Source organism: Bufo bufo, chromosome 1 (genome assembly GCF_905171765.1).
Source record: "Bufo bufo chromosome 1, aBufBuf1.1, whole genome shotgun sequence".
Lineage (NCBI taxonomy): Eukaryota > Metazoa > Chordata > Amphibia > Anura > Bufonidae > Bufo > Bufo bufo.
Genome location: NC_053389.1, coordinates 802,597,080 through 802,620,753, shown reverse-complemented (window position 1 = coordinate 802,620,753; position 23,674 = coordinate 802,597,080). Strand labels below are relative to the sequence as shown.

At 47.2% G+C, this 23,674-nt stretch overlaps 1 protein-coding gene across 1 annotated transcript in view; it reads left to right on the top strand.

Moving 5' to 3' along the window:
* The window catches only part of LOC120986516 (histidine N-acetyltransferase-like), a 227,957-nt gene that overhangs the window by 180,647 nt on the left and 23,636 nt on the right, over nt 1-23,674 (top strand). Inside the window, exon 2 of the mRNA XM_040415139.1 lies at nt 19,533-19,748. Within this exon, the coding sequence (XP_040271073.1) occupies nt 19,566-19,748 (183 nt within the window). The 5' untranslated portion in view covers nt 19,533-19,565. The remainder of the gene's footprint in view (nt 1-19,532; nt 19,749-23,674) is intronic.

Genomic DNA, 23,674 nt, shown 5'->3' with positions numbered 1-23,674 from the left:
ACCGAAGTCTGCTAGAGGACACCAGCACATTCTGGTCGTCCTAGACTATGCCACTCGGAACCCGGAGGCAGTGCCACTGCAACATACACTGGCTAAACTGATAGCTAAGTGGAGATACCTAAAGAGGTTCTGACTGACCAGGGGACCCCTTTTATATCCAAGGTGATGAGGGAACTCTGTAAGTTGCTGCACATAAAACAGCAACGGACGTCCGTTTACCATCCGCAAACAAACTGTCTGGTACAAAGTTTTAACCAAACATTAAAAAATATGTTGAAAAGGGTGGTGGATAAAGATGGGAAGGACTGGGACCTTCTTCTGCCCTATCTCATGTTCGCAGTGCGAGAGGTACCCCAGACCTCTACTGTGTTCTCACCCTTCAAACTGCTATATGGCAGACACCCTCACGGTCTCTTGGATGTAGCCAAAGAGACATGGGAACAACAGCCCACTCCGTATAAGTGTTTTTGAGTACGTTACCCAGATGCAAGAATGGATAGAGACAGTGTTGCCTCTAGTTAGGGAGTATATGGAGGCAGCTCAGCGAGCCCAGAGTTGGGTCTACAATTGGCAGGCTCGGGTCCGGATCTTTAAACCAGGTGATCAGATTTTGGTTCTGGTACCAACCGTGGACAGCAAGTTCCTGGCTAGATGGCAGAGGCCCTACGAGGTAATCGAGAATGTTGGAGAGGTGAACAACAAGGTAGACCAGCCAGGGCGGTGGAAGCCAGAACAGATCTACCGTGCTAATTTACTGACATTCAGTTAAGGGTGGGTGATTCAGATGTTGAGTCCATTTCTTGTTTTGCTATGAAGGGCTTGCCTGCTCCGATGGTTCTGGGTTTACCGTGGTTGATAAAGCATAATCCTACTATTGACTGGCAAACAAGACAAATCAGTAGCTGGAGTGAATTTTGTTAGGACAACTGTCTTTGTGCTTCTATCTCAGAAGTGTCCACTACGGTCCTACCTCAGTTTCTCTCTGATTTTGCGGACGTATTCTCGGAGGGTGGAGCTCAGGAGCTGCCTTCCCATCGAGAATATGATTGTCCGGTCAATCTCATCCCTGGAGCTAAACTGACAAAATCTCGACTATACAACCTTTCCCAACCTGAAAGAGAAGCTATGCGGAAGTATATTGCAGAGAGTTTGGCAAAGGCATATATTAGGCCATCTAAGTCTCCTGTGGCCGCCGGCTTCTTTTTCGTACAAAAGAAAGACGGATCACTTTGACCGTGTTTAGATTTCCGGGAATTGAATCTCATTACGGTCCATGATCCGTATCACCTTCCTTTGATTTCTGATCTATTTGATCAAATTGTCGGAGCCAAGCTGTTCTCCAAGTTGGATTTAAGAGGAGCTTATAAGGGTACTTTCACACTAGCGTTTTTCTTTTCCGGCATAGAGTTCCGTCACAGGGGCTCTATACCGGAAAAGAACTGATCAGGTATATCCCCATGCATTCTGAATGGATAGTAATCCGTTCAGGATGCATCAGGATGTCTTCAGTTCTGTCATTTTGACTGATCAGGCAAAAGAGAAAACCGTAGCATGCTACGGTTTTATCTCCGGCGAAAAAAACTGAAGACTTGCCTGAATGCCGGATCCGTCATTTTTTTCCATAGGAATGTATTAGTTCCGGATCCGGCATTCAAAATACCGGAATGCCGGATACGTCCTTCCGGTCTGCGCATGTGCAGACCAAAAAGAAGGTGAAAAAAGTAAATGCCGGGTCCGTTTCGCCAGATGACACCGGAAAGACTGATCCGGCATTTCAATGCATTTTTTCGACTGATCAGGCATTTTTAAGACTGATCATGATCCTAATCAGTCTTAGGGCTCTTTCACACTTGCGTTGTTCTGTTCCGGCATAGAGTTCCGTCGTCGGGGCTCTATGCCGGAAGAATCCTGATCAGGATTATCCCCATGCATTTTGAATGGAGAGAAATCCGTTCAGGATGCATCAGGATGTCTTCAGTTCCGGAACGGAACGTTTTTTGGCCGGAGAAAATACCGCAGCATGCTGCGCTTTTTGCTCCTGTCAAAAATCCTGAACACTTGCCGCAAGGCCGGATCCGGAATTAATGCCCATTGAAAGGCATTAATCTGGATCTGGCCTTAAGCTAATTGTCGTTTCGGCGCATTACCGGATCCGACGTTTAGCTTTTTCTGAATGGTTACCATGGCTGCCAGGACACTAAAGTCCTGTTTGCCATGGTAAAGTGTAGTGGGGAGCGGGGGAGCAGTATACCTACCATCCGTGCGGCTCCCGGGGCGCTTCAGTGTGACGTCAGGGCGCCCCACGCGCATGGATGACGTGGTCGCATGGATCACGTCATCCATGCGCATGGGGCGTCCTGACGTCATTCTGGAGCGCCCCGGGAGCCGCACGGACGGTAAGTATACTATTCCCCCGCTCCCCACTACTACTATGGCAACCAGGACTTTAATAGCGTCCTGGGTGCCATAGTAACACTGAACGCATTTTGAAGACGGATCCGTCTTCAAATGCTTTCAGTTCACTTGCGGTGTTACGGATCCGGCGGGCACTTCCGGCAAATTGAGTACACGACGGATCCGGACAACGCAAGTGTGAAAGAGGCCTTACTTATGCCATCAGTTGGCATACGTTTTGCTAGATCCGGCAGGCAGTTTCGGGGACGGAACTGCTTGCTGGATCTCTCTGTGTTAAAGTAGCCTAATCTGATCAGAATCAAGGAAGGAGATGAGTGGAAAACGGCCTTCAATACACCTGAAGGTCATTTCGAGAATCTTGTCATGCCCTTTGGTTTAACTAATGCGCCAGCGGTCTTTCAGCGATTTGTCAATGATATTTTCCATCATTTAGTAGGAAGGTTCATTGTTATTTACCTTGATGATATACTAATTTACTCACCCGATTTGGAGACCCATCAGGATCACGTGAGACAGGTGTTGTCGATCCTTTGGGAGAATAAATTGTATGCAAAATTTTAAAAATGTGTATTTGCTGTCCAGGAGCTACCGTTTTTAGGATACCTGCTTTCTGACTCTGTTTTTTTTATGGACCCCGAAAAAGGTCCGGGCGGTTCTGGAATGGGACCGGCCTGAGAATCAGAAAGCTCTGATGCGGTTTTGGGGTTTTACCAATTACTACAGAAAATTAATCTTGAATTATTCCACCATTGTAAAACCTTTGACAGATATGACTAAAATAGGCGCCGACTTTTCTGTCTGGTCGGATAAGGCATTACAGGCCTTCTCTGCTATTAAGAAATGTTTTGAGTCTGCTCCCATTCTGATGCAACCTGATGTATCTCAACCGTTCATCGTTGAGGTTGATGCATCAGAAGTGGGGGTCGGAGCAGTTCTGTCACAGGGTCCATCCCCTAGCAAATGGCATCTGTGTGCTTTTTTCTCCAAGAAACTCTCGGCCGCTGAAAGAAATTATGATATAGGAGATAGAGAATTGCTGGCCATTAAATTGGCCTTTGAAGAATGGCGTCATTGGTTGGAGGGGGCTACTCATCCTATTATGGTATATACTGACCATAAGAATTTGGCTTACTTGCAGTCTGCTAAGCGCCTGAATCCTAGACAGGCTAGATGGTCACCTGTTTTTTCCTAGGTTCAATTTTGTGGTCACCTTTCGCCCTGGGGTTAAAAACGTCAAGGCAGATGCGTTGTCATGTAGTTTTCCTGGGGGGAGTGATTCGGAAGATCCCGCTCTGATTTTGGCTGATGGGGTGGTGGTTTCCCCTCTGTACCCCGAGTTGAAGATGGAGGTGTTGGGGGCCCTCCAGACAAGTTGTTTGTTCCTGTTGAACTGCGATACAAGGTGTTCAAGGAACATCATGATACGGTCCTTGTGGAACAACCTGGAAGCAAATCCACCATAGATCTTATTTCCTGGAGATTCTGGTGGCCAGGGTTGTGCAAGGGTGTGGAGGGTTATGTGACAGCTTGTGAGACCTGTGCACGCGCGAAGGTGTCTCACATTTGGCCTTCTTCCTTTATCTATCCCGTCTCGTCCTTGGACGCATTTGTCCATGGACTTTATTACCGAGTTACCGAGGTACTCTGGGAAAACTGTGATTTTGGTGGTAGTGGACCGCTTCAGTAAGATGGCCCACTTTGTACCGTTGCCTAGCTTGCCCAATGCCAAAACTCTTGCTCAGGTTTTTATCGATAACATTGTAAAACTACATGGCATTCCCTTTGATGTCGTGTCTGATAGGGGGACACAATTTGTTTCCAGGTTTTGGAGGGCGTTCTGCTCTTATCTGCGAATTCAACTGTCTTTTTCTTCGGCTTTTCATCCCTAGTCGAATGGTCAGACAGAGTGCACTCACCAAAACCTGGAGATCTATTTGAGGTGCTTTGTTGCCGAGAACCAGGATGACTGGTCCTCATTCTTGTCTCTAGCCGAATTTGCCTTGAATAACCATAGACAGGAGTCCACTGATGAGTCGCCATTTTTTTGGAGCATCTGGTTTTCACCCACAGTTTGGTACTTTTTCTGGGACTGGATCTTCTGGGATGCCAGAAGAGGAGAGATTCTCTTCCGCCTTGTCATCTATCTGGCGGAAGGTCCAAGTTAATTTGGAAAAGATAGGTGAAAGATATAAACCGATGGCTGACAGGAGACGTATAACTGGTCCGGACCTGTGTGTCGGTTATTCGGTGTGGTTGTCCACTAGAAACATTAAGCTGAAGGTTCCATCTTGGAAATTGGGTCCAAGATTTATTGGCCCTTATAAAATCTCTGCGATTGTCAACCCGGTGGTGTTTCGTCTGGATCTTCCGCAGACCTGGAAGATCCATAATGTGTTTCACAGGTCTTTATTAAAGAAATATGTGGAACCTGTGAAACCATCGCCATTGCCACCTCCCCCTGTCCTGGTGGATGGTAATTTGGAGTTCGAAATCTCTAAGATTCTTGACTCATGTGTTCTTCGGGGTGCACTGGAAGGGATTCGGTCCCGAGGAAAGAATGTGGGTTCCGGCTGCTGATGACAGTGCTAGCCGCCTGGTGAGGGCCTTTCACAGGGCACACCCGGATAAAGTTGGTCCATGGGGTCCGGAGGTCGCCCGTAGAAGGGGGGGGGGGGGTACTGTCACGCCTTGCCCTGTGAATGTGCGGAGATCTGTCAGACTGGCTGCACATGTCTGACTTCTATGTTTGTTTTGATTTGGGTTTGAACTGGACCCACCTTTGCAATGAGCAGGACACTTGGTCAGTGGGGATGCTATGCAGTGGGTCAGTTTATATGTGTATAAGTTTGTGACGCCAGTTTCAGCTTGCGCAGGTACTGTAGCAGGGCCCTTTAAGATGGTATGAGCTCACGTACCAGGTGAGGAATGCCAGAGGGGGATATTGTCTCTGTATAGCAGATATAGTAGTGTCAACGGTGTCTCCTACCTGTGGTACGGCTGGACTCCTGTATCCTGGCTCACATGCAACAAAATGAGTGTTGTTAAAAGGAGTAATTGAGGAATGATGGAAATCCACACAGATAATAGGGTCCAACTTGTCTTTACTTGGTGTTATGATATGCAGCTTTGATCCATACAAGTTACTGCTTTAGTTTAGGATCCCAGCAGGTATTGGCAATATGTGGCAGGAATTTATATGTATTCTGCATCTGATCATACGCCTATTAGAATCTGGCAGGTATCTATCTTCTACTCTGTCTGTGGTCTGCTTAGTTTGGGTCTGACTAGCTGAAGAGGTACTTATCTTCTCTTTATCTTTGGATCTTTACTTACAGTACTGCTCGCATGGTATTATGGTGGCTTCCTGGAGATCTGATAGTTCTGTGAAGAGCTGCTTTCTTTGTCCACCAGCTGAGGTAAGGGACTCAGTCTGGGAAGGTTGATCTTGGGCCTCAGCAGAGGCTTGAATCCTTGGTTGGGGGATCCTGTTTCTGGGAGCTCCTACTAACACAGCCTACCCCAGCAGGGGGTGGCTCACACTCTGCTCTAACTTCCTTCTCCTCCTCATAAAGCATGGCATGGGACATCCCACTTCTGCTCATGTAGGGGAGACTAGACTGGAATGGTCTGTTCCAGGCTAGAAGCTAACTCTGACCTGCTGCATACTTCTGCCACCTGCTGGTGTACATTAAGAACTACAGCAAATATATATAAAACAGGCATAACAATATACATTTTGGCAAATACATGGTGATATTACACAAGATGATAAAACACATTTACATTTAACATTATGAAGCAGGGGAACAGAAGTTTAGTGACATACTTCAGGATGTTACACCTTCCCTCAGGTGTACTGGGTTTCATTGTTAGTGAGGCTATTTAACTCCAGTGGCCTGTGCGGGGTATCGTTTTTTCCTGGAAGCTCTTGATTTGTGGTGGATCGTCTGCTCCAGCTCTGCTCAAGATAAGTCCTCTCCTTCATTTCCCTTTGTGTGTTTTTCTAGGCCTCTAGGGAGACGCTTGCTTCTTCCTGGTTTGAAGAAGCAGGTTGCCTCTTCCCTACTGCTTAGGGTTTGCCTAGGACAGACATGCTCAACCTGCGGCCCTCCAGCTGTTGTAAAACTACAACTCCCACAATTCCCTGCTGTAGGCTGATAGCTGTAGGCTGTTCATGTATGCTGGGAGTTGTAGTTTTGCAACAGCTGGAGGGCCACAGGTTGAGCATGCCTGGCCGAGGGTGTTCAGGTTTAGGCACGAGGGCATGTGCATATCCACCCTAAGGGTATGCACATGGGCACAGCAGTTTAGGGAATGCTTTTAGAGATTGCTAGGAGGTGACCCTTTTCTCCCTAGCTTTTGGGCCTAGTCGTTTGTTCCGTTTGTTTTCCTGTGTTTGGTTATTTCCCCGCTTACCTACCTATCGTGACACATGCCTTCATCAACATGCCTCAGATCAGCCCCCATGCCACAGAGCAAAAAAATAGATAAAATCGACTTACATCTCCTGCTCCTGTCGGCTCCCAGGATCCAGCTCTTTTCTTCTTCCTGCCGCGACTGGTCACAGAACGTCCTCACGCTGTTCAAAGTCACAGCACAGCCGACGGCAGAGGACCAGGAAGCGGTGAGTACAGAGCCTGGGAAGTGCTGCATTCACCACTTCCCAGTCCTCTGGTACTAATGAGAGCTGGTACTAATCACTCATTTGAATTCACCCCATAAGACACAGGGACATTTTCCCCCCACTTAGGAAGTGGGGGAAGCTAGGCAAAAAATACGGTATATAAGAATCTGTGAGGGTTGTCCCCTGGGGTGTATGAAGGATTGGAGGGGTTCTGTTATACACACAATAAGGGGGTTATATAGGAAACAAACAGCCAAGGAACGAAACAACGGGACGGAACACCTAGATAGAAATCTCCCATTTTCCAAGACAAATTACCTTTATCAGCAGCAAAACTGCAACTGGTTCTGAAAAGAAAAAGGTGGAAGGTGACGTGATGATGTAGGGAGTAGCTACGTCGAGCCTCCCCCCTCTCCTCCTACCTCGCTTTGGTGAATTGTGGCGTCCGCATGGAACAGAGCCGCTCTGGATAATGGTGGTGCCGCCGTGCTGCCTGTTGGCGCTCCCTGGACCTAGGAGGCTGCGGGCCCCCACTGGCTCAATTTGTCCTCTCTACTTACCATAGACAGGACTGGAAGGCTGGCGGTCTGACTCTTTCATCTATATCTACCTCCTCCTGACTCAACGCTTCCTCCTGCCTCCCGGTTTTCTGAATAAGCTATCTCCTGCCTCCACTTCAATCCTGATAGCATCGGAAGATTTGGCTGTCTGAGTTTGTCGTTTTTATCTGTTTTCATCTCCCTTAATGCCATCTCCTGGCTCTTGGCTTTATGAAAAGTCATCTTCGGTCTCTATGAATAAGTTACCCTTCTTATGAGCTTTGAATGTGTCTCCCTGACCCCTCGGCCGTTTATTGGACATATATATGTGAATAAGTGCTCACAGCCTGTGCCGTTTGTGATACTCCTGATTCTGATATCAAATAAGCATTGGGACTGATTTGGATGAACTGTTGCTGAATCTTCTTAACCTGCTTGGAAATTATTGGAACGGTTTATATTGAGGCCATTTTTTTATTTTTGCTTTCTTTGGCTTGTTTTTTGTTTTTTCTTCCTCCCCCCTTGCTCCTCAACTTCATTTTGGAGTATTGAAATATAACTGAACCAGAGGAAAAGAAGGGAGAGGAGGAGGGGAGAGAGAGGGAAGGTGGAATGGAAAGTAAAAGGGAAGAGGGAAAAAGTTAGTTTAAAAAAAATGTGAAAAAAAAAATACACATAAAGAGAGGAAGGGAAAAGGGGGAAGGAGATGGCCCCTAAACAAAATAGATTTTCAGAGGAACATGTGTCTCAAAAAATGGGGCAGAAAACACTAGAAGCTGGAAAAATAGACCAGTTTTTGAAGTCTCCAAATGTAATTACAAGAGCAGGACAAAAAGGGACGGCTGATATAAATGGTGGGAAAAAAAAAAAAAGGTCAGATCCAGAGTGGGTGAACTAATGGAGGAGGATCTTCGGAATGACGAGGTGAGGAGGGAAGAGTTAAATGACTCATCTATTGTGGAGCCTTCCCCACTAAAATAAATCCTGGCCGCGGTTAAAAAAAAATTGAGATTTAATACAGAACATCTTAACGCAGCTCGTGGTAATTCAGAAAGATGTGGTCCTGATAAGGTCCATAGCGGCAGACCACGCAGTTGCTATGGGGCCCGGGAGTTTGAGGGGCCTGGGCAGGCTGATTGGCCCCGCCCGCTTTCCAATCGAAGAACGTCTCCCTTCCTCCTTGGCCCTGCAGCCAGCCACCAAATCCTCTCCTGTGCTGTGCTCTGCTGCTTCCCCTGCCTAGTATCGCTACAGCAGCAGAGCACTGTGTGAGAGAGAGGGTCCAGCAAGGTGCTTCACTGACCTCCTGACCACTGACCTGGAGAGCCCTGGCCTGCAAGGTAGAGCAAACTCCTTGAGCTGTTGGGATTCCCACATCCCACAGGGACATATGACCGTTATCTAATCGCTCATACGCAGAGTTGCAGAGGGGGAGGGGGACACACTAGGGTGCTGACGGCTGGTTAAACCTATGTGTGTTATGTAGGTGTAGCAGGGAGTTAGTGCTTCTACCCTCTTCATTGCTACTAGCCTTGACATTTGTTCTATCCTCATGAATCCTCTTGATTGTCCGTTTGTCGAGTTTAGTTTGTCTCGGAGTTCTAGATCTATCTTGACGGGCACATTTGGGTCAGATTTTGTCTGTTTCATGTATTAATATTCACCATCATTAATTTGTTTTGTATACCATCACCATTAGAGAGGAGTTGAAAATCTTAAAAATTAAATTCAAATTACTTCATCACAAAGCGAATTTCTTTGTAAGTAGCGGGCGCAATGGCGGAGAATGACGATATCACCGCCCCCCCCGTCATTTAAACCCTCAGTTGCCGCATTCATCGCTGATCGCGGCATCTGAGATGAATATTCAGGCCTCTCAGGGGTTGAGGAGTTAAAAATATCATCCATTTGAGCGCGCAGAGGCCCACAAGAGTGAAATCTTGCGCGGTGCGTGGTGAGGTCATAGTACAAGGCGCACGAGATTTTGTGTGGGATCTTGAAGCAAGATGGCTGTGACTCAAATGGATGAGGCAAGTATGATTTTATTTTTATTTTTACTGTCATTCAAGGGAAAATTGATTTGTTACCACGAAGCACGAGGAAATTCAGCTTCACGGCAAATTGAATTTTCCCTGAAAATCTGATCAAAATCCACATCGGATACTTCGATTCGCTCAATACTAATAACCATGTTCTTTTTGCTCCATAGCTGGTGCTTTCATCCCTTTGCCATCATCACTCGGTTTCCTGTCATCTATTGTTACTTTTAAGTCTCATTCATACGTCAGTGTTTGGTCAGTGATTTCCATCAGTGATTGTGAGCCAACACCAGGATTGGAGCTTCCACAGACATCAGGTATAGGCCTTATGCACACGACTGTTGTTTTATTCCGTGTCCGTTGTTCAGTTTTTCGTGATTTTCTGCGGACCCATTGACTTTCAATGGGTCCGTTGAAAACTCGGCTGATGCACCGTTTGTCATCCGCGTCCGTGATCCGTGGTTCCAGTCAGTCAAAAAAATATAACCTGTCCAATTTTTTTCACGGAAAACGGTTCGCGGACCCATTCAAGTCAATGGGACCGTGAAAAAACGCGGAGGCACACAAGGTTGTCATCCGCGTCCGTTTTTTTCCTATCATTTGCATGGCAAACTTGACTTAGACTTTTTTTTACTTTCCTTCATGTCTGGTGATCCTCCAAAAATAAAGGAAGACACACGGAAACAAAAACGGAAACGGATCACGGAACAACGGAACCCCATTTTGCGGAACGGAACACAACAACGGTCGTGTGCATGAGGCCATAAGGGAAAGATCTGCACCTGTTCTGTGTTTAGAGCCACACCTGGTTTTGGCTCAAAATCACTGATGAAAACTACTGATGGAAATCACTGAACAAACACTGACATGTGAACAGTGATGGCCAGTTCACCAGCGAACACATGCGATCTGCCATCTTAACTGACAAGTCCGGCGAGGCACAGGCAAGTCCTTACCTGTGCCTGTGCGCGAGCCGGTCTGAAATGAAATGCGGCCTCCGGGAGCAGGCAATTCCAAGAACGGCCCCCGGAGGCCGTTCTCGGAATTGCCTGCTCCCGGAGGCCGCATTTCATTTCAGACCGGCTCGCGCACAGGCACAGGTAAGGACTTGCCTGTGCCTCGCCGGACTTGTCAGTTAAGATGGCAGATCGCATGTGTTCGCTGGCGAACACTGCGAACTGGCCATCTCTACGTGTGAATACTAAGGCATTACGTTTGTATATTTGTGAAGGTTAGTAAGTGCTTTATAATAGGACTAGTGATGAGCAAAGTTATGAAAAATTTGAATCAGCTGCTTTGCTGAATTTCACAAAAAAAAATTGGTTTTGCGATGAATGACTTTGTCATGAAGTACATTCCGTTGAATGTAGCGGGTGCAATGGGAATGGCAATCGCGCCGCCCCCCTTCATTGAACCCCTCAGATGCTGCATTCATCGCTGATCCCGGAGCAAGGAAATTCGGATTTGCGGCTAATCAAATTTTTCCTGAAATTCGGATTGAAGTCAATTTGTTTGGCTTCAATTCGCTCAACACTACATATGATTCTTGCAATCGTCTGGTGGTTAGGGCTCATGCACACGGCCGTTGGTCGGATGTTCTGTGCATCGGGGACCGCAAATTGCTGATCGCGGCATCTGACATTAATAACACAGTGTAATAAAAATAAGTAAAATCATACTTGGGGCTCATGCACACGACTAGGGATGAGCGAATCAACTTTGGATGAAACATCCAAAGTCGGAGCGAGCGATCCTTATTGGCACTGATGAGCCGAAGTTAAAGTCTCGCGAGACTTCGCATATTAACTTCAGAAATTGATATATACTGTAAAAAAAACTATTTCCCGAACTCGGGTTCGGTTCCAAGCGGTGCTGAGCGAAGTGAAGCCAAACAAATTGATTTCAATCCGAATTTCAGAAAAAAATTTGATTTAGCAGCTCCGTATAGTATTGAAACAAAGTTTTATGTGAATCGACTTCGGCTGTTTCATCCGAAGTTGATTCGCTCATCCCTACACACGACCGTAAGTGTCTGCAAAAAATAGATCCGTAAAAATGTCCGTGTGCATACCGTATTTTGCAGAACGGAACAGTCGGCCCCTAATAGAACAGTCCTATCCTTGTCCGTAATGCGGACAATAACAGGACATGTTCTATTTTTTTTGCGAACATACGGAAACTGAATGCACACGGAGTAACTTCCGTTTTTTTTGCGGACCTATTGAAATGAATGGTTCCGCATAAAAAATGGAACAGACACGGAAAGAAAATATGTTTGTGTGCTTGAACCCCTACCCTCATCCATTTGATCGCGAAGAGTCAGCCGCCGCCATCTTGAGGCCCATGATGACATCATCATGTTGACCGGCATGGTGATGTCACACATCACTGCCCACAGGACTTTGCGCGGGTTCTTCAATAAAGATGGCGGCGATTTACTGCCATTCAGGAAAAATCTATTAATTACCACGAAGCACAAGGACATTCAGCTTTGTGACGATTCAAATTTTCCCTGAAATTCGGATCGAGGTCTACTTCATGGACTTCAATTCGCTCAACACTAGTCATTATATGCAGCTGTCTGAGAGCTATGCTTCGGCCTCGCCCACCCTTCCATGTCAGTATGACGTACGCAAATTAAAACGTCGTCATATAATCCGTGAAGATGTCCGTGAAGGATCCGTGGTTGGTTCGTCAGCTTTTACTCTCCCCGTGTCTCGACTGTAATCCACGGACGTTGCACAGATGAAAATTAATTTCATGAGCATTTTCTATCTGGCTTCTGTGAAAAACGGACGCACCATAGATGCCATCCGTGTTGTCGTTCTGATTTTCACGGACCCATAGACTTTAATGGATGTGGGCAGTTTTGGGGCACTGATGAAAGTAGTGCATGCATCCGTGGATTTTTTGTGGACACACGAATCACGGAAATATGGACAAACATTAAAATAAATCGATCAGTATGCAGTCTGTAAAAAAAGCGGTCAGCATGCGTCCCTGAAAAAAACGGAAGTGTGGACGAAGCCTTACTTTATTCTACTGGTGGATATGACTGTGGTGGTACCAAATATGTATTTTTATGTAAAACTAATAAACATTTTTCCTTTTTTTATTTTTAATAGTTTAGTCATTTTTGGGGAGACTTTTTTAAATTACATTTAATTTCACCTTATAAAATGGACTTGATTCATTTGATTGCATACAAAGTGCTTTGAAAAAATTAAAAAAAAAAGGGAAAAAATAACATGGACGGCACATCCCCACGCTGTGCATTGCTTCTCAGCATAAACAGTATACTGCCCTAATCTACATACTGTACACGAGGCATTAGTATAGTCCCCCTCACCACGCCAAGGTTGCCTCTACGAGTGGGTACCTACTCTAAATTGGTGCAGAGCCGCATGGAGACCACCGACACTACAGCACTGCACCAGCAGGCGGCGCGACCCAGCAGTCCAACAGCGCCCCTGCTGTCAGACTAAGGTCCCTTTCACACGGGCGACTTGTCTTGTAGTTTTATTCCGGCCGCCTCTCAGCATGTTTGCCGTGTTGCGGACGGACCTCCACCATTATAGTGAATGGGGCCGTAGCGGACTTCCAGCGGCTCGGTGCACTATCGGTAGTACGTATCCAGCAAGCTGTTCTCCTGCCGGAACAGAGAAGGCTGCCGCTAGTGTAAAAGCAGTCTAAGAGATGTTGTTTGTAAACCTTCATTTTTTTTATCACGCGTGTGAAAAAACGCATCAAAACGTGTGCGATTCATGCCAAAAAAGTGAACGCAATTTCAGACAAAACTGACTGAACTTGCTTGCAAAATGGTGCGAGTTTCACTGAACGCATCTGGAGCGAATCCGTATGATTCATGTGAAAGAGGCCCAAGCCCCCATGGCACTGCGCAGCACCACAGCCACACCCTGTACTCACCTCTCCATGTGCTCTCAGGAACTACATACCGGGACCTAGTAGGAGTTTATTAACCCTTCTGTAGTCTCCTGCTAATTAAAAGCAACTAGGGCAAATAGGAGGAGCGCTGATACCATAGGAAAGAGACAGGGACACATTTAGGCTAGGTCTACACGACGACATTTTGTTGCACCAATGTCGCGCGACAATTTTTATAATGGCAGTCTATGGTGTCGCACTGCAACATGCGACATGCTGCGACTGCGACGCAACAGTCGCAGAAAATCCATCGAGATGGATTTTTCTGCGACTGTTGCGTAGCAGTCGCAGCATGTCGCATGTTGCAGTGCGACACCATAGACTGCCATTATAAAAATTGTTGCGCGACATTGGTGCAACAAAATGTCGCGCGACAAATGTTGCGCCCTATTTGTCGCACGACTTACTGTCGCGCGACAAATGTCGTCGTGTAGACCTAGCCTTACTAAAGTGCCGCCGCCGCCTGTTTTCAGGAGTAAAAAGCCTGTTTACCACTGTCTTATTTTTTTAAGTCTCATTTACCGTTTTTGCGCCTGTTGCGCCTATTTATGTAGGTGCGCCTTATTTTTCTACACCACCCCAGGGCTGGTGTACTTTTCTATCTGTGTTTTGAGTGTTGAGTTGTGCCACAATTTGCCTACTTTTATGGAGACATACGCCAAATTTCATCTCACTTGCGCCACATATTCATGCGTATACTATTTAGAACAGTTTAGCGAATTTGAATCTGTCTTACAAGAAAACGACCACTAGGGGTCAGACTTAAACCAAAAAAGACAAACCAGATTTATGAAAGGATAATAAATAAGCCGCAAATTGAAGACAGACTTTGCCAATACTCAAAAAAGGCGAGCTTAGTAAATGTGCCCCACAAACTATGATAACATTTCAAAAAAAGAGAAAAAAGCATGGATCGCACGTCCCCATGCACAGCCGTTGTGTTCCCGCGGCTGTATTGAGGGCCGCATACGGCAGTTCCGCAATACACGGGGCACCAGCCGTGCGCAATCTGCATCACAGATGCGGACCCATTCACTTGAATAGGTCTGCAAATCCGGAGGTGTGGTGCGTAACGGAAGCACGCAACGGAACCCCACGGAAGCACTGCGGAGTGCTTCCATTTCACAACAAAATAGAACTTGTTCTATCTTTTTGCGGAACGGACGGATCACGGACCCATTTAAGTTAAATGGCTCTGGATCCGTCCCGGCCGCCCCACGGATGTTGCCCGTGCATTAGGGGCCGCAAATTGCGGTCGCCAATGCATGGAATGGAACCACAAAGGCTGTGTGAACAAGCACTAAGAGCGCATTGTAGTGTTTTGCGGATCTGAAAACTGCACAAAAGGATACAGGCCCGCAATTTACGGACCGCACACGGCTGCAACTATAATAGAAAATGCCTTTTCTTGTCCGCGATTGCAGGGCCGTGGAACAGTACCACGGATGTGCTGTTCACATCTTTTGCGGCCCCATTAAATCGAATAGGTCCGCACCCGTTCCGCAAAATTGTGGAATGTATGTGGACTCATTCATATGGTCGTGGGAATGAGCCCTAAACAGTATACCAAGCCCTAATCTACATAGCCTTCATGAAGCTTTAGTATACGTTTTGATAAAAATGCATGGTCCCCCTCACCACACCTAGGTTGCTTTCTCTGGTGCAGCGTCACATAACGACCACCGACACTACAGGACTGCAAGTGGCGCGACCCAGTAGTCCAACAGCGCCCCTGCTGTCAGACTAAGCCCCCCTGGCACTGGGCAGCACCAACCCACAGGCACAGCAACAACAGCCGCCATGCAGCACCACACTATGTGAACAGATTTTAAAAGCTTTTGACTCCTGTTCACATGGTGCAGTACTGCGTTGGTTGCCTTTCTTGCTGTGCTGGCTGGTTGGTGTGACCCAGTGCCAGGGTGGCGTTGTCTAGCAGCATGGGCGCTGTTAGACTGCCGGGTCCCTCCGCCTACTGGTGCAGCGCTTCTTCGGTGGTCATCATGTGATGCCGCGCCAAATTCGATTAGGTCCCACTTGAGGAAACAACCTTGGTGTGGTAGTTGTAGACCAGGGATCGGCACTCCAGCGGTTCTGAAACTACAACTCCCAGAATGCTCCATTCACTTCTATAGGAGTTGCAAGAGCAGCTGAGCCTGTGTGAATGCTGGGAGTTGTAGTTTCACAGCAGCTGGAGTGCCGGAGTGAAGGTGTGATCCATGTTTTAGATATTTCATTAGTGTCTTTCCTGCTCCCGTGGTGTCAGCACGCCTCCCTTTCTGCCCAGATGACTTTAATTAGCTGGAGACTTCATAAGGTTTCATGACCTCCTGCCAGTTCTCAGCCGGCGTTCCTGAGAGCATAGGATAAGGTGAGCTTTGGACATCTGCTCACGTGGTGGGTGGTTAACCCAGTGCCAGGGTGGCCTTGTCTAGCAGCAGGGTTGCTGTTGGGCTGCTGGGTTCTGCAGCGTAGTGGTGGGAAGTTTGAATCTTTTAAATGAATTGGTTAATTCAAAAGAACCAGTGAATCTACTTTCATACTTGCGGTAGAGTGATCCTGCAAGCAGTTCCGTCGCCGGAACAGCAGTTATGGCCGCTGTTTGGATGCTGGGTTCTGCCACCTGCTGCAGCGTAGTGATGGGAAGTTCGAATCTTTCCGTCGCCGGATCTGGTAAAATGCCTGCAGACGGAAAGCATTTGTAGTAAGATCTGGATGCGGATCCGTCCGTCTGTTTGTCATACGGACAAACGGATCAGTTTTGATATTTTTATTTTATTTTTTTCACACTTTTTTACTGGTCTGTGCATGCGCGGACCGGAAGGACGGATCTGGCACTAATACATTCCTATTGGGAAAAAAAAAAAAAAAATGCCGGATCTGGCTTTCAGGCAAGTCTTCAGTCTTTTTGGCCGGAGATAAAACCGTAGCATGCTGCAGTTTCATCTTTTGCCTGATCAGTCAAAACGACTGAACTGAAGACCTCCTGAACGGATTGCTCTCCATTCAGAATGCATGGGGATATAATTGATCAGTTCTTTTCCGGTATAGAGCCCCCAGGACAGAACTCGGTGCCGGAAAAGAAAACCACTAGTGTGAAAGTAGCCTCATGAATCAAATCTCCGATTCACTTGCTGAGTCGGCTGACAAGCAAGTGAACCGCAGCTCAGGACTTTAAGGCCTTGTTCACACGTCAGTTATTTACATCAGTTCTTGTGAGCTACACAGAGATAAGGTATAATGAAAAGTTCTGTGTTTTTGACCCGCACCTGGATTTGGCTCACAATAACGGAAGCGTGAACAAGGCCTAAAAAAAAAAAAAACATCCAGGGGGTGGGGAAAACTCAGGACTGGAGGGGTAATTAATATAATTAAAATGGTTGCAGACCTGGTGGGTTGTGAGGGCCCAGGCTTCGCTCTAGGATCATGTTACACAAGACCTGCTAGAGTCTCTGCTACCTCACACGTATCGGCTCCGTCAGATGAATCGACTGGACATCTCTACTGCAGCGTCAGTAGTTGCCACGTGGTACTGCGCCACATTAGAATAGGTCCCACTCAGCCAGGGTGGCTTTGTCTAGCAGCACCCCCGAGGCCATCACTGTCCCCAATATAACTGCAAAAAAAGGAGGTTAGTCAGCACCTCCCAGTGCGCAGGTGCACGCTGCCATGGCAAAAACCTAGAGGAAAAAAAGACAATGCAGCAGCACTCTGCAAATCAAAGTACAACAATGCTTACAAAAATTATGGTGCTATAAATAAGCGTAGTATTAGCACCATAATTTTTGTAAGCATTGTTGTACTTTATCTGATTTGCAGAGTGCTGCTGCATTGTCTCTTTTTTTTCCTCTAGGTTTTTGCCATGGCGGCGTGCACCTGCGCACTGGGAGGTGCTGACTAACCCCCTTTTTTTGCAGATTTACTATGCTGGAGATGTGGCACTCCGGTGAGTCGTGCACTCCTGATTAGCCTGTCTGCCCCATAGGCTGATTTTTAATTATTTTCAGTATAAGGCCTCATGCACACGACCGTTGTGCATCCGTGGCCGTTGTGCTGTTTTCAGTTTTTTTTTCGCTAACCCATTGACATTCAATGGGTCCATGGAAAAATCGGAAAACACACCGTATTGCAGCCGCATCCGTGATCCGTGTTTCCTGTCCGTCAAAAAAATAGGACCTGTCCTATTTTTTTGACGGACAACGGTTCACGGACCCATTCAAGTCAATGGGTCCGTGAAAAAACACGGATGCACACAAGATTGGCGTCCGTGGCCGTAGGCTACTTTCACACAGACGGATCCGCTGATCCGTCTGCATAAAAGTGTTTTCTGAGTTGAGTTTTCACTTCGTGAAAACTCAGATCTGACTGTATAATCTAACAGAGGCGTTCCCATAGTGATGGTGACGCTTCTAGTTAGAATATACTGAGAACTGTGTACATGACTGCCCCCTGCTGCCTGGCAGCACCCGATCTCTTACAGGGGGCTGTGATCCGCACAATTAACCCCTCAGGTGCTGCACCTGAGGGGTTAATTGTGCGTATCATAGCCCCCTGTAAGAGATCATGTGCTGCCAGGCAGGAGGGTGCAGACCCCCCTCCCTCCCCAGTTTTAAATTCATTGGTGGCCAGTGGGCCCCCCCTCCCTCTCTTGTATTTGACACATTGGTGGCCAGTGTGGCCGGCCTCCCTCCCTCCCCTGTAGTACTGTAGATTCATTGGTGACCAGTGGGCTCCCCCTCCTAATTAAAATCTCCCGCCCCCTATCATTGGTGGCAGCGGAGAGTACCGATCGGAGTCCCAGTTTAATCGCTGGGGCTCCGATCGGTAACCATGGCAACCAGGACGCTACTGCAGTCCTGGTTGCCATGATTACTTAGCAATTTTTAGAAGTATTATACTTACCTGCGAGCTGCTATGTCTGTGACCGGCCGGGCACTCCTCCTACTGGTAAGTGACAGGTCTGTGCTATAAGCAATGCGCCGCACAGACCTTTCACTTACCAGTAGGAGGAGCTCCCAGCCGGTCAGACAGCAGCAGGGGGCAGTCATGTACACAGTTCTTTTAGTATATTCTAACCTGAAGCGTCCCCATCACCATGGGAACGCCTCTGTGTTAGAATATACTGTCGGATCTGAGTTTCACGATCTAACTCAAATCCGATGGTATATTCTAACATAGAGGCGTTCCCATGGTGATAGGGACGCTTCAAGTTAAAATATAACATCGGATTGGAGAAAACTCCGATCTGATGGTATATTAATAGGGACTCCTGACTTTACATTGAAAGTCAATGGGGAACGGATCCGTTTGGCTCCGCACGGCCAGGCGGACACCAAAATGACTCTTTTTTTTTTCATGTCCGTGGATCCTCCAAAAATCAAGGGAAGACCCACGGACGAAAAAACGGTCACGGACCCCGTTTTTGCAGACCTTAAAAAAAAAACGGTTGTGTGCATGAGGCCTAAAGCTGTAGCCTGCTCTCACTACATCCTGGTGCTAGACAGCTTCCAATGAAAGGGTATAGAGTGGGCTCAGCATGCATGTTGGTACCTGCATCCCTTGTAACGGAGGCCATTTTGGCACAAAAAATGGAAAAAGGCAGAGTGGATCCGACATGCATGTGGGTCCAACACTCCCTGAACTTTATGGCGGTCATTATGGTGCATAACAGGTAGTATTTAGTGTTAGGACCCGTCTAACAGAGATCGCCTTGACGTTCGGCAGACGGGCTCAGATGGTTTTGTACAAAATGCATTGTCCAAGCATCTCACTTTATAAATAAGCGTAGTATTAGCACCATAATTTTTGTAAGCATTGTTGTACTTTGTCTGATTTGCAGAGTGCTGCTGCATTGTCTTTTTGTCCCCAGTATAAGGGACAAGTATCGGATAATGTCTGACTGCTGGGAACCCTATCAATCTCAGGAATGATGGTAGACTTTGCCTGATTGAACTTCTTCTCTTCTCCTTTCAGCTGAGACTCTGGTCTATATCGCGCAGTGACACCATGTCTGTTCCGACTTCAGTTCCAAAAATTGATTTTTCGCCTGCAACTGCAGAAGACTATGAAGATTTGATGTCTATCTCTAGTGGGTTATTCAACGGAACGGACTATGTGCCTGTGATGTACCATAAATGGCTGAAGGAACCCCAGAGAAGAATGTTTGTGGCCAGGTGTGAAGGGAAAGTGGTGAGTAGAAAAGAGTAAATTATCGATGACTGATGGTCACATTTATGAATATTATTTATAGGGAGAGGGAAATAAGTCACTGCTAGACACCACTGGTAGAGTCTTATCTCCTGCAGGACCATAGGATCAGACATGTTGAAATGCAGCATGTCCAATCATTCTTTAGCCCCTGTGGGTGGGGTCGCTCCATTTCATGCATTATCACTTGGCCAGTGATGCGGCCCGGCTCATCCCCCTCTTGTTTGATGGACAGTCCCTGAGATTTTATAGCTGGTAGCGGTGAGACAGGCTTAGGGGACCAGATTTAAACAGTAAAGGGATGGTTATACTTTGGGGAACCTACCCTATATAGCAGTATGCCTTCTTTGAAACTGAGTTTCGAGTTGCCTGACTTTCTTAAAGCCAATTATGCTAAAAGTGGTTTTCTGTGAAAAGTAAGTTAATTTAGTTCAACATTTTCTTACTCGTGACCTATCCTCAGCGTAGATCATCGGTATCTGATCGGAGGGGGTTGGACCCCCGCCGATCAGCTGTTTGAGAAGGCAGAGGCGCTCCTGTGGCTTTCTCTGCTTTTCCTAGACCAGTGACCAGCCTCATAGAAGTAAATGGGGCTGAGCGCGATACCAAGCTCAGCCACTATACAATGTGTGGCGCTGTGGCTGTTTTAACCCTTAGGACACTGGAGATTTTTGTGTTTTAATTTTTCTTGCCTATCTTCCTGGATCCAGAATTTTCTTTCTGTTCACATCCATATAAGGGCAGAGGTGGTGATGTCCATGATTAGTGTTGAGAAAACTTGCGTTTTGCAAGTTCCAGTTATCTAAGAAATCTGTTACCACGGACCATGATGGAATTCTATGACGGCATGCACCACGGAAATTTATAAGAGGCATTCTGTCATAATGGAAGTCTAGGCCGGCCATAGACTTCTATTATGATGGAATGCCTCTTATAGGCTTCTGTGGTGCATGCCGTCATAGAATTCCATTATGGTCAGTGGTGACGGAATTCTTGGATAACCTGAACTTACAAGTTCTGCTCAACCAGGACAGAATGGTGGCAGGAGAGGTAAGTTACTTTATTATTTTACAGTCTGATCTGAGGTCTTACTGGGGGCATCTGGTGTGGTCTGTCTTATTGGGGGTCTTACATGGAGGTCTAAAGGGGGTTTGGTCTGAGATGGGGGTTGGGGGAATCTCACTTAGGGTTTTATATGGGGGTCCGATCTGAAAGTTTTTTTGTACTGATGCATCTGGGTGGTACCAGTTTTTTTTAGGGGGACTGTTTCTGCAGCGAAGTATTGTGGAGCACAGTGGACACAGTATTGTGGGTGGGCAGGATGGGGTGTTGAGCAGGTGGGAGGATGATGGGGAAAAGTAGGAAAATAAGATGTCAAACTCTGCAGAGACTAGGCAAGGCTGAAAGTCACCATGGTTGTCTCCTCTAACAGAAGAGGAAAGATAATATCTACATCAGAGAGGAGACACCATTGGATGTAAGGGGTACATATGTGGTGCTGTGTCTTCTGTAGTGCTGTATGTAATGTTTTCCAAGTATGTCTTTAACCTCTTACGGACACAGGGCCGGTGCAAGAATTTTTGCCGCCCTAGGCAAGATAAAAATTGCTGCCCTGCCCCCTTATCAGATCTGCCCATATCATGACATCACATATGTTCCACCCCTTTCTCAGCTTTAAATGAAAAGAACTGCTATGTTTCCCTTACGGTTAATCCAGCTTCTTGTAGCCGTCTCTTTTTGCAGAACGGAATTGCGGACCCATACATTTCTGTTGTGCGGCCCCGATCTGGAATTGCGGACCCGGATCCGCAATTCCCATCCTGAAAGAAAATAGAACATGTCTTATTCTTGTCCGCAATAGCGGACAAGAATGGGCATATTCTAAGTGTCGGCAAAATGCGGAACGCACATTGCCACTGTCCGTGTTTTGTGGATCCGCAAAACACACACGGATGTGTGAATGGACCCTAAATGTGAGGTAAATTCGTTTCCAATGTAGTATTAATAATTAAATAATAAACATATTGCATTGTCTGCTTACCACCAGGACAATAAGATGATCTGGTCTCTGGCTGCAGTCTGGCTCTGGGGACTCCCTTGTCACTCTCATTCCCCCCCACCTCTAATGTAGCGTGGCCGAGCTCTGTTCGGTCCGCGGTACAGGAGCATTTGTTTCCTGTACCCGGCCGGACTGAAAGGAAGTGCACACTAAGTGAGCACTTCCTGTCAGTCCGGCCGGGTACAGGAAACAAAAGCTCCTGTATCGTGGACCGAACAGAGCTCGGCCACGCTACATTAACCGCAGTAGCACAGAGCAGACACAGCAGGCTGCGCAGCACTGAGCCGGAGATTCTTTAGAGCGGCAAGCGCTCAGCCTCTCAGGAGGCGCAGCATGATGAGGGGTGCCGCCGGCCGCCTGAACTTATATAACCAACATTTTATTTATTTTTCCACTTCACCACCATGACGGCCCAGAGAGATTGACCTCTGTAGGGGCAGGAACAGAGAGGTTTAAAAGGACCCCTCCCACCACCATTCGCCAGTGTGTTCCTGCCCCTATAGCGGCCAGGACAGAGAAAAGTCCTCTCTGGCTTTCAGGGAGGTGAAGTGGACCTCGTTTTATTATTTTTAGAGTACCTGGGTGACCGCATCGGTGGTGTTCCTTGCCTCCCTTGCGGGTCCTTTCACCCAGAGATGCGTCCCCTGCTCTCCGGCAGACTTTGTACTAAAGCTGACAGGGAGACGCTAGGGTCAGGCTCCCTGTTGTGGGAAGCCTGCCCTGAGTCGCCTACCTCCTGGTGAAGTAGCCGACCGGAAAGACTCTGCGCTGTCGCGCGCGTCTGACGTCACTTTCGGGCCGCCGGACGAAACCCGGAAGTAGACTAGCTTCTATAAAAAATGCTAACTAGCACCTTCCCGTTGCGCTCTCTGCATCGTGCTCTGACCGGAACATGTCGGACCAGTAGAAGGAGCCACAGCAGCAGGAGCAGACCGCTCCCGAGCGCCCCTGCGTGAGTAGCCCACCTGGGCAAGTCGACAGCTTCACAGGTGGCAGGGGGGGGATGGGTGCTTAGAGGTAACCACTGTTCCCCTCCCCCTGGTGTGTCTGCTGGTATACTGCATCTAATTATGCTTCTATACTAGACTGACCTAAATTTAATGGGCTGCCTCTCTCACTTTAGGCCAAACTTACTTTAAAAAAAGGAAAAAGGACCGCCAAATGCATCCAGTGCTCCGTCAGGCTTCCTGAGGACTATACTAAAAAGCTTTGCAAGCATTGCATTTCTAAAATGGTGAGAGACGAACAGCCCTCAATTATGCAGGAGTTTAGATCCATGATTCAGGAGGAGGCTAGGTCCTCACTGGCCTCCCTCAGTGAGGATACCAGGGGGAATCGCCCCCCTAAAAGCCCCAGGGGGGCGGACATTCCCTCTGACTCCGAGGATTTAGAAGACGATGCCTCATCCTCCCAGTGAAATGAGTGACCTTTTAAAGGCTGTCAGGGATACCATGGGGGTGGAGGACATTCAGCAACCCCATACAGTTCAGGAAGAGATGTTTGGGGGCTTGAGGGTCAAACGCTCCAGGGTATTCCCCATAAACAAAAACATTAAGGAGATGGTGATGGATGAATGGTCTCATCCTGAAAAAAAGCTGGGAATTTCCAAGGAATTCAGAAACCGCCTTGCATTTGACCCGTCAGACTCAAAATTTTTTGACTAGGTCCCTAGAATTGACGTCCAGGTGGCGAAAGTCAATAAGAAAACCTCACTTCCATTTGAAGACTCCTGTCAGTTAAGGGACACTATGGAAAGGAAGGCTGACAGCTTATTAAAAAGTTCCTGGGAGGCAGCTATGTTTAGTGTCAAGACAAACATAGCCGCTACTTCAGTCGCCAGGTCTATGTA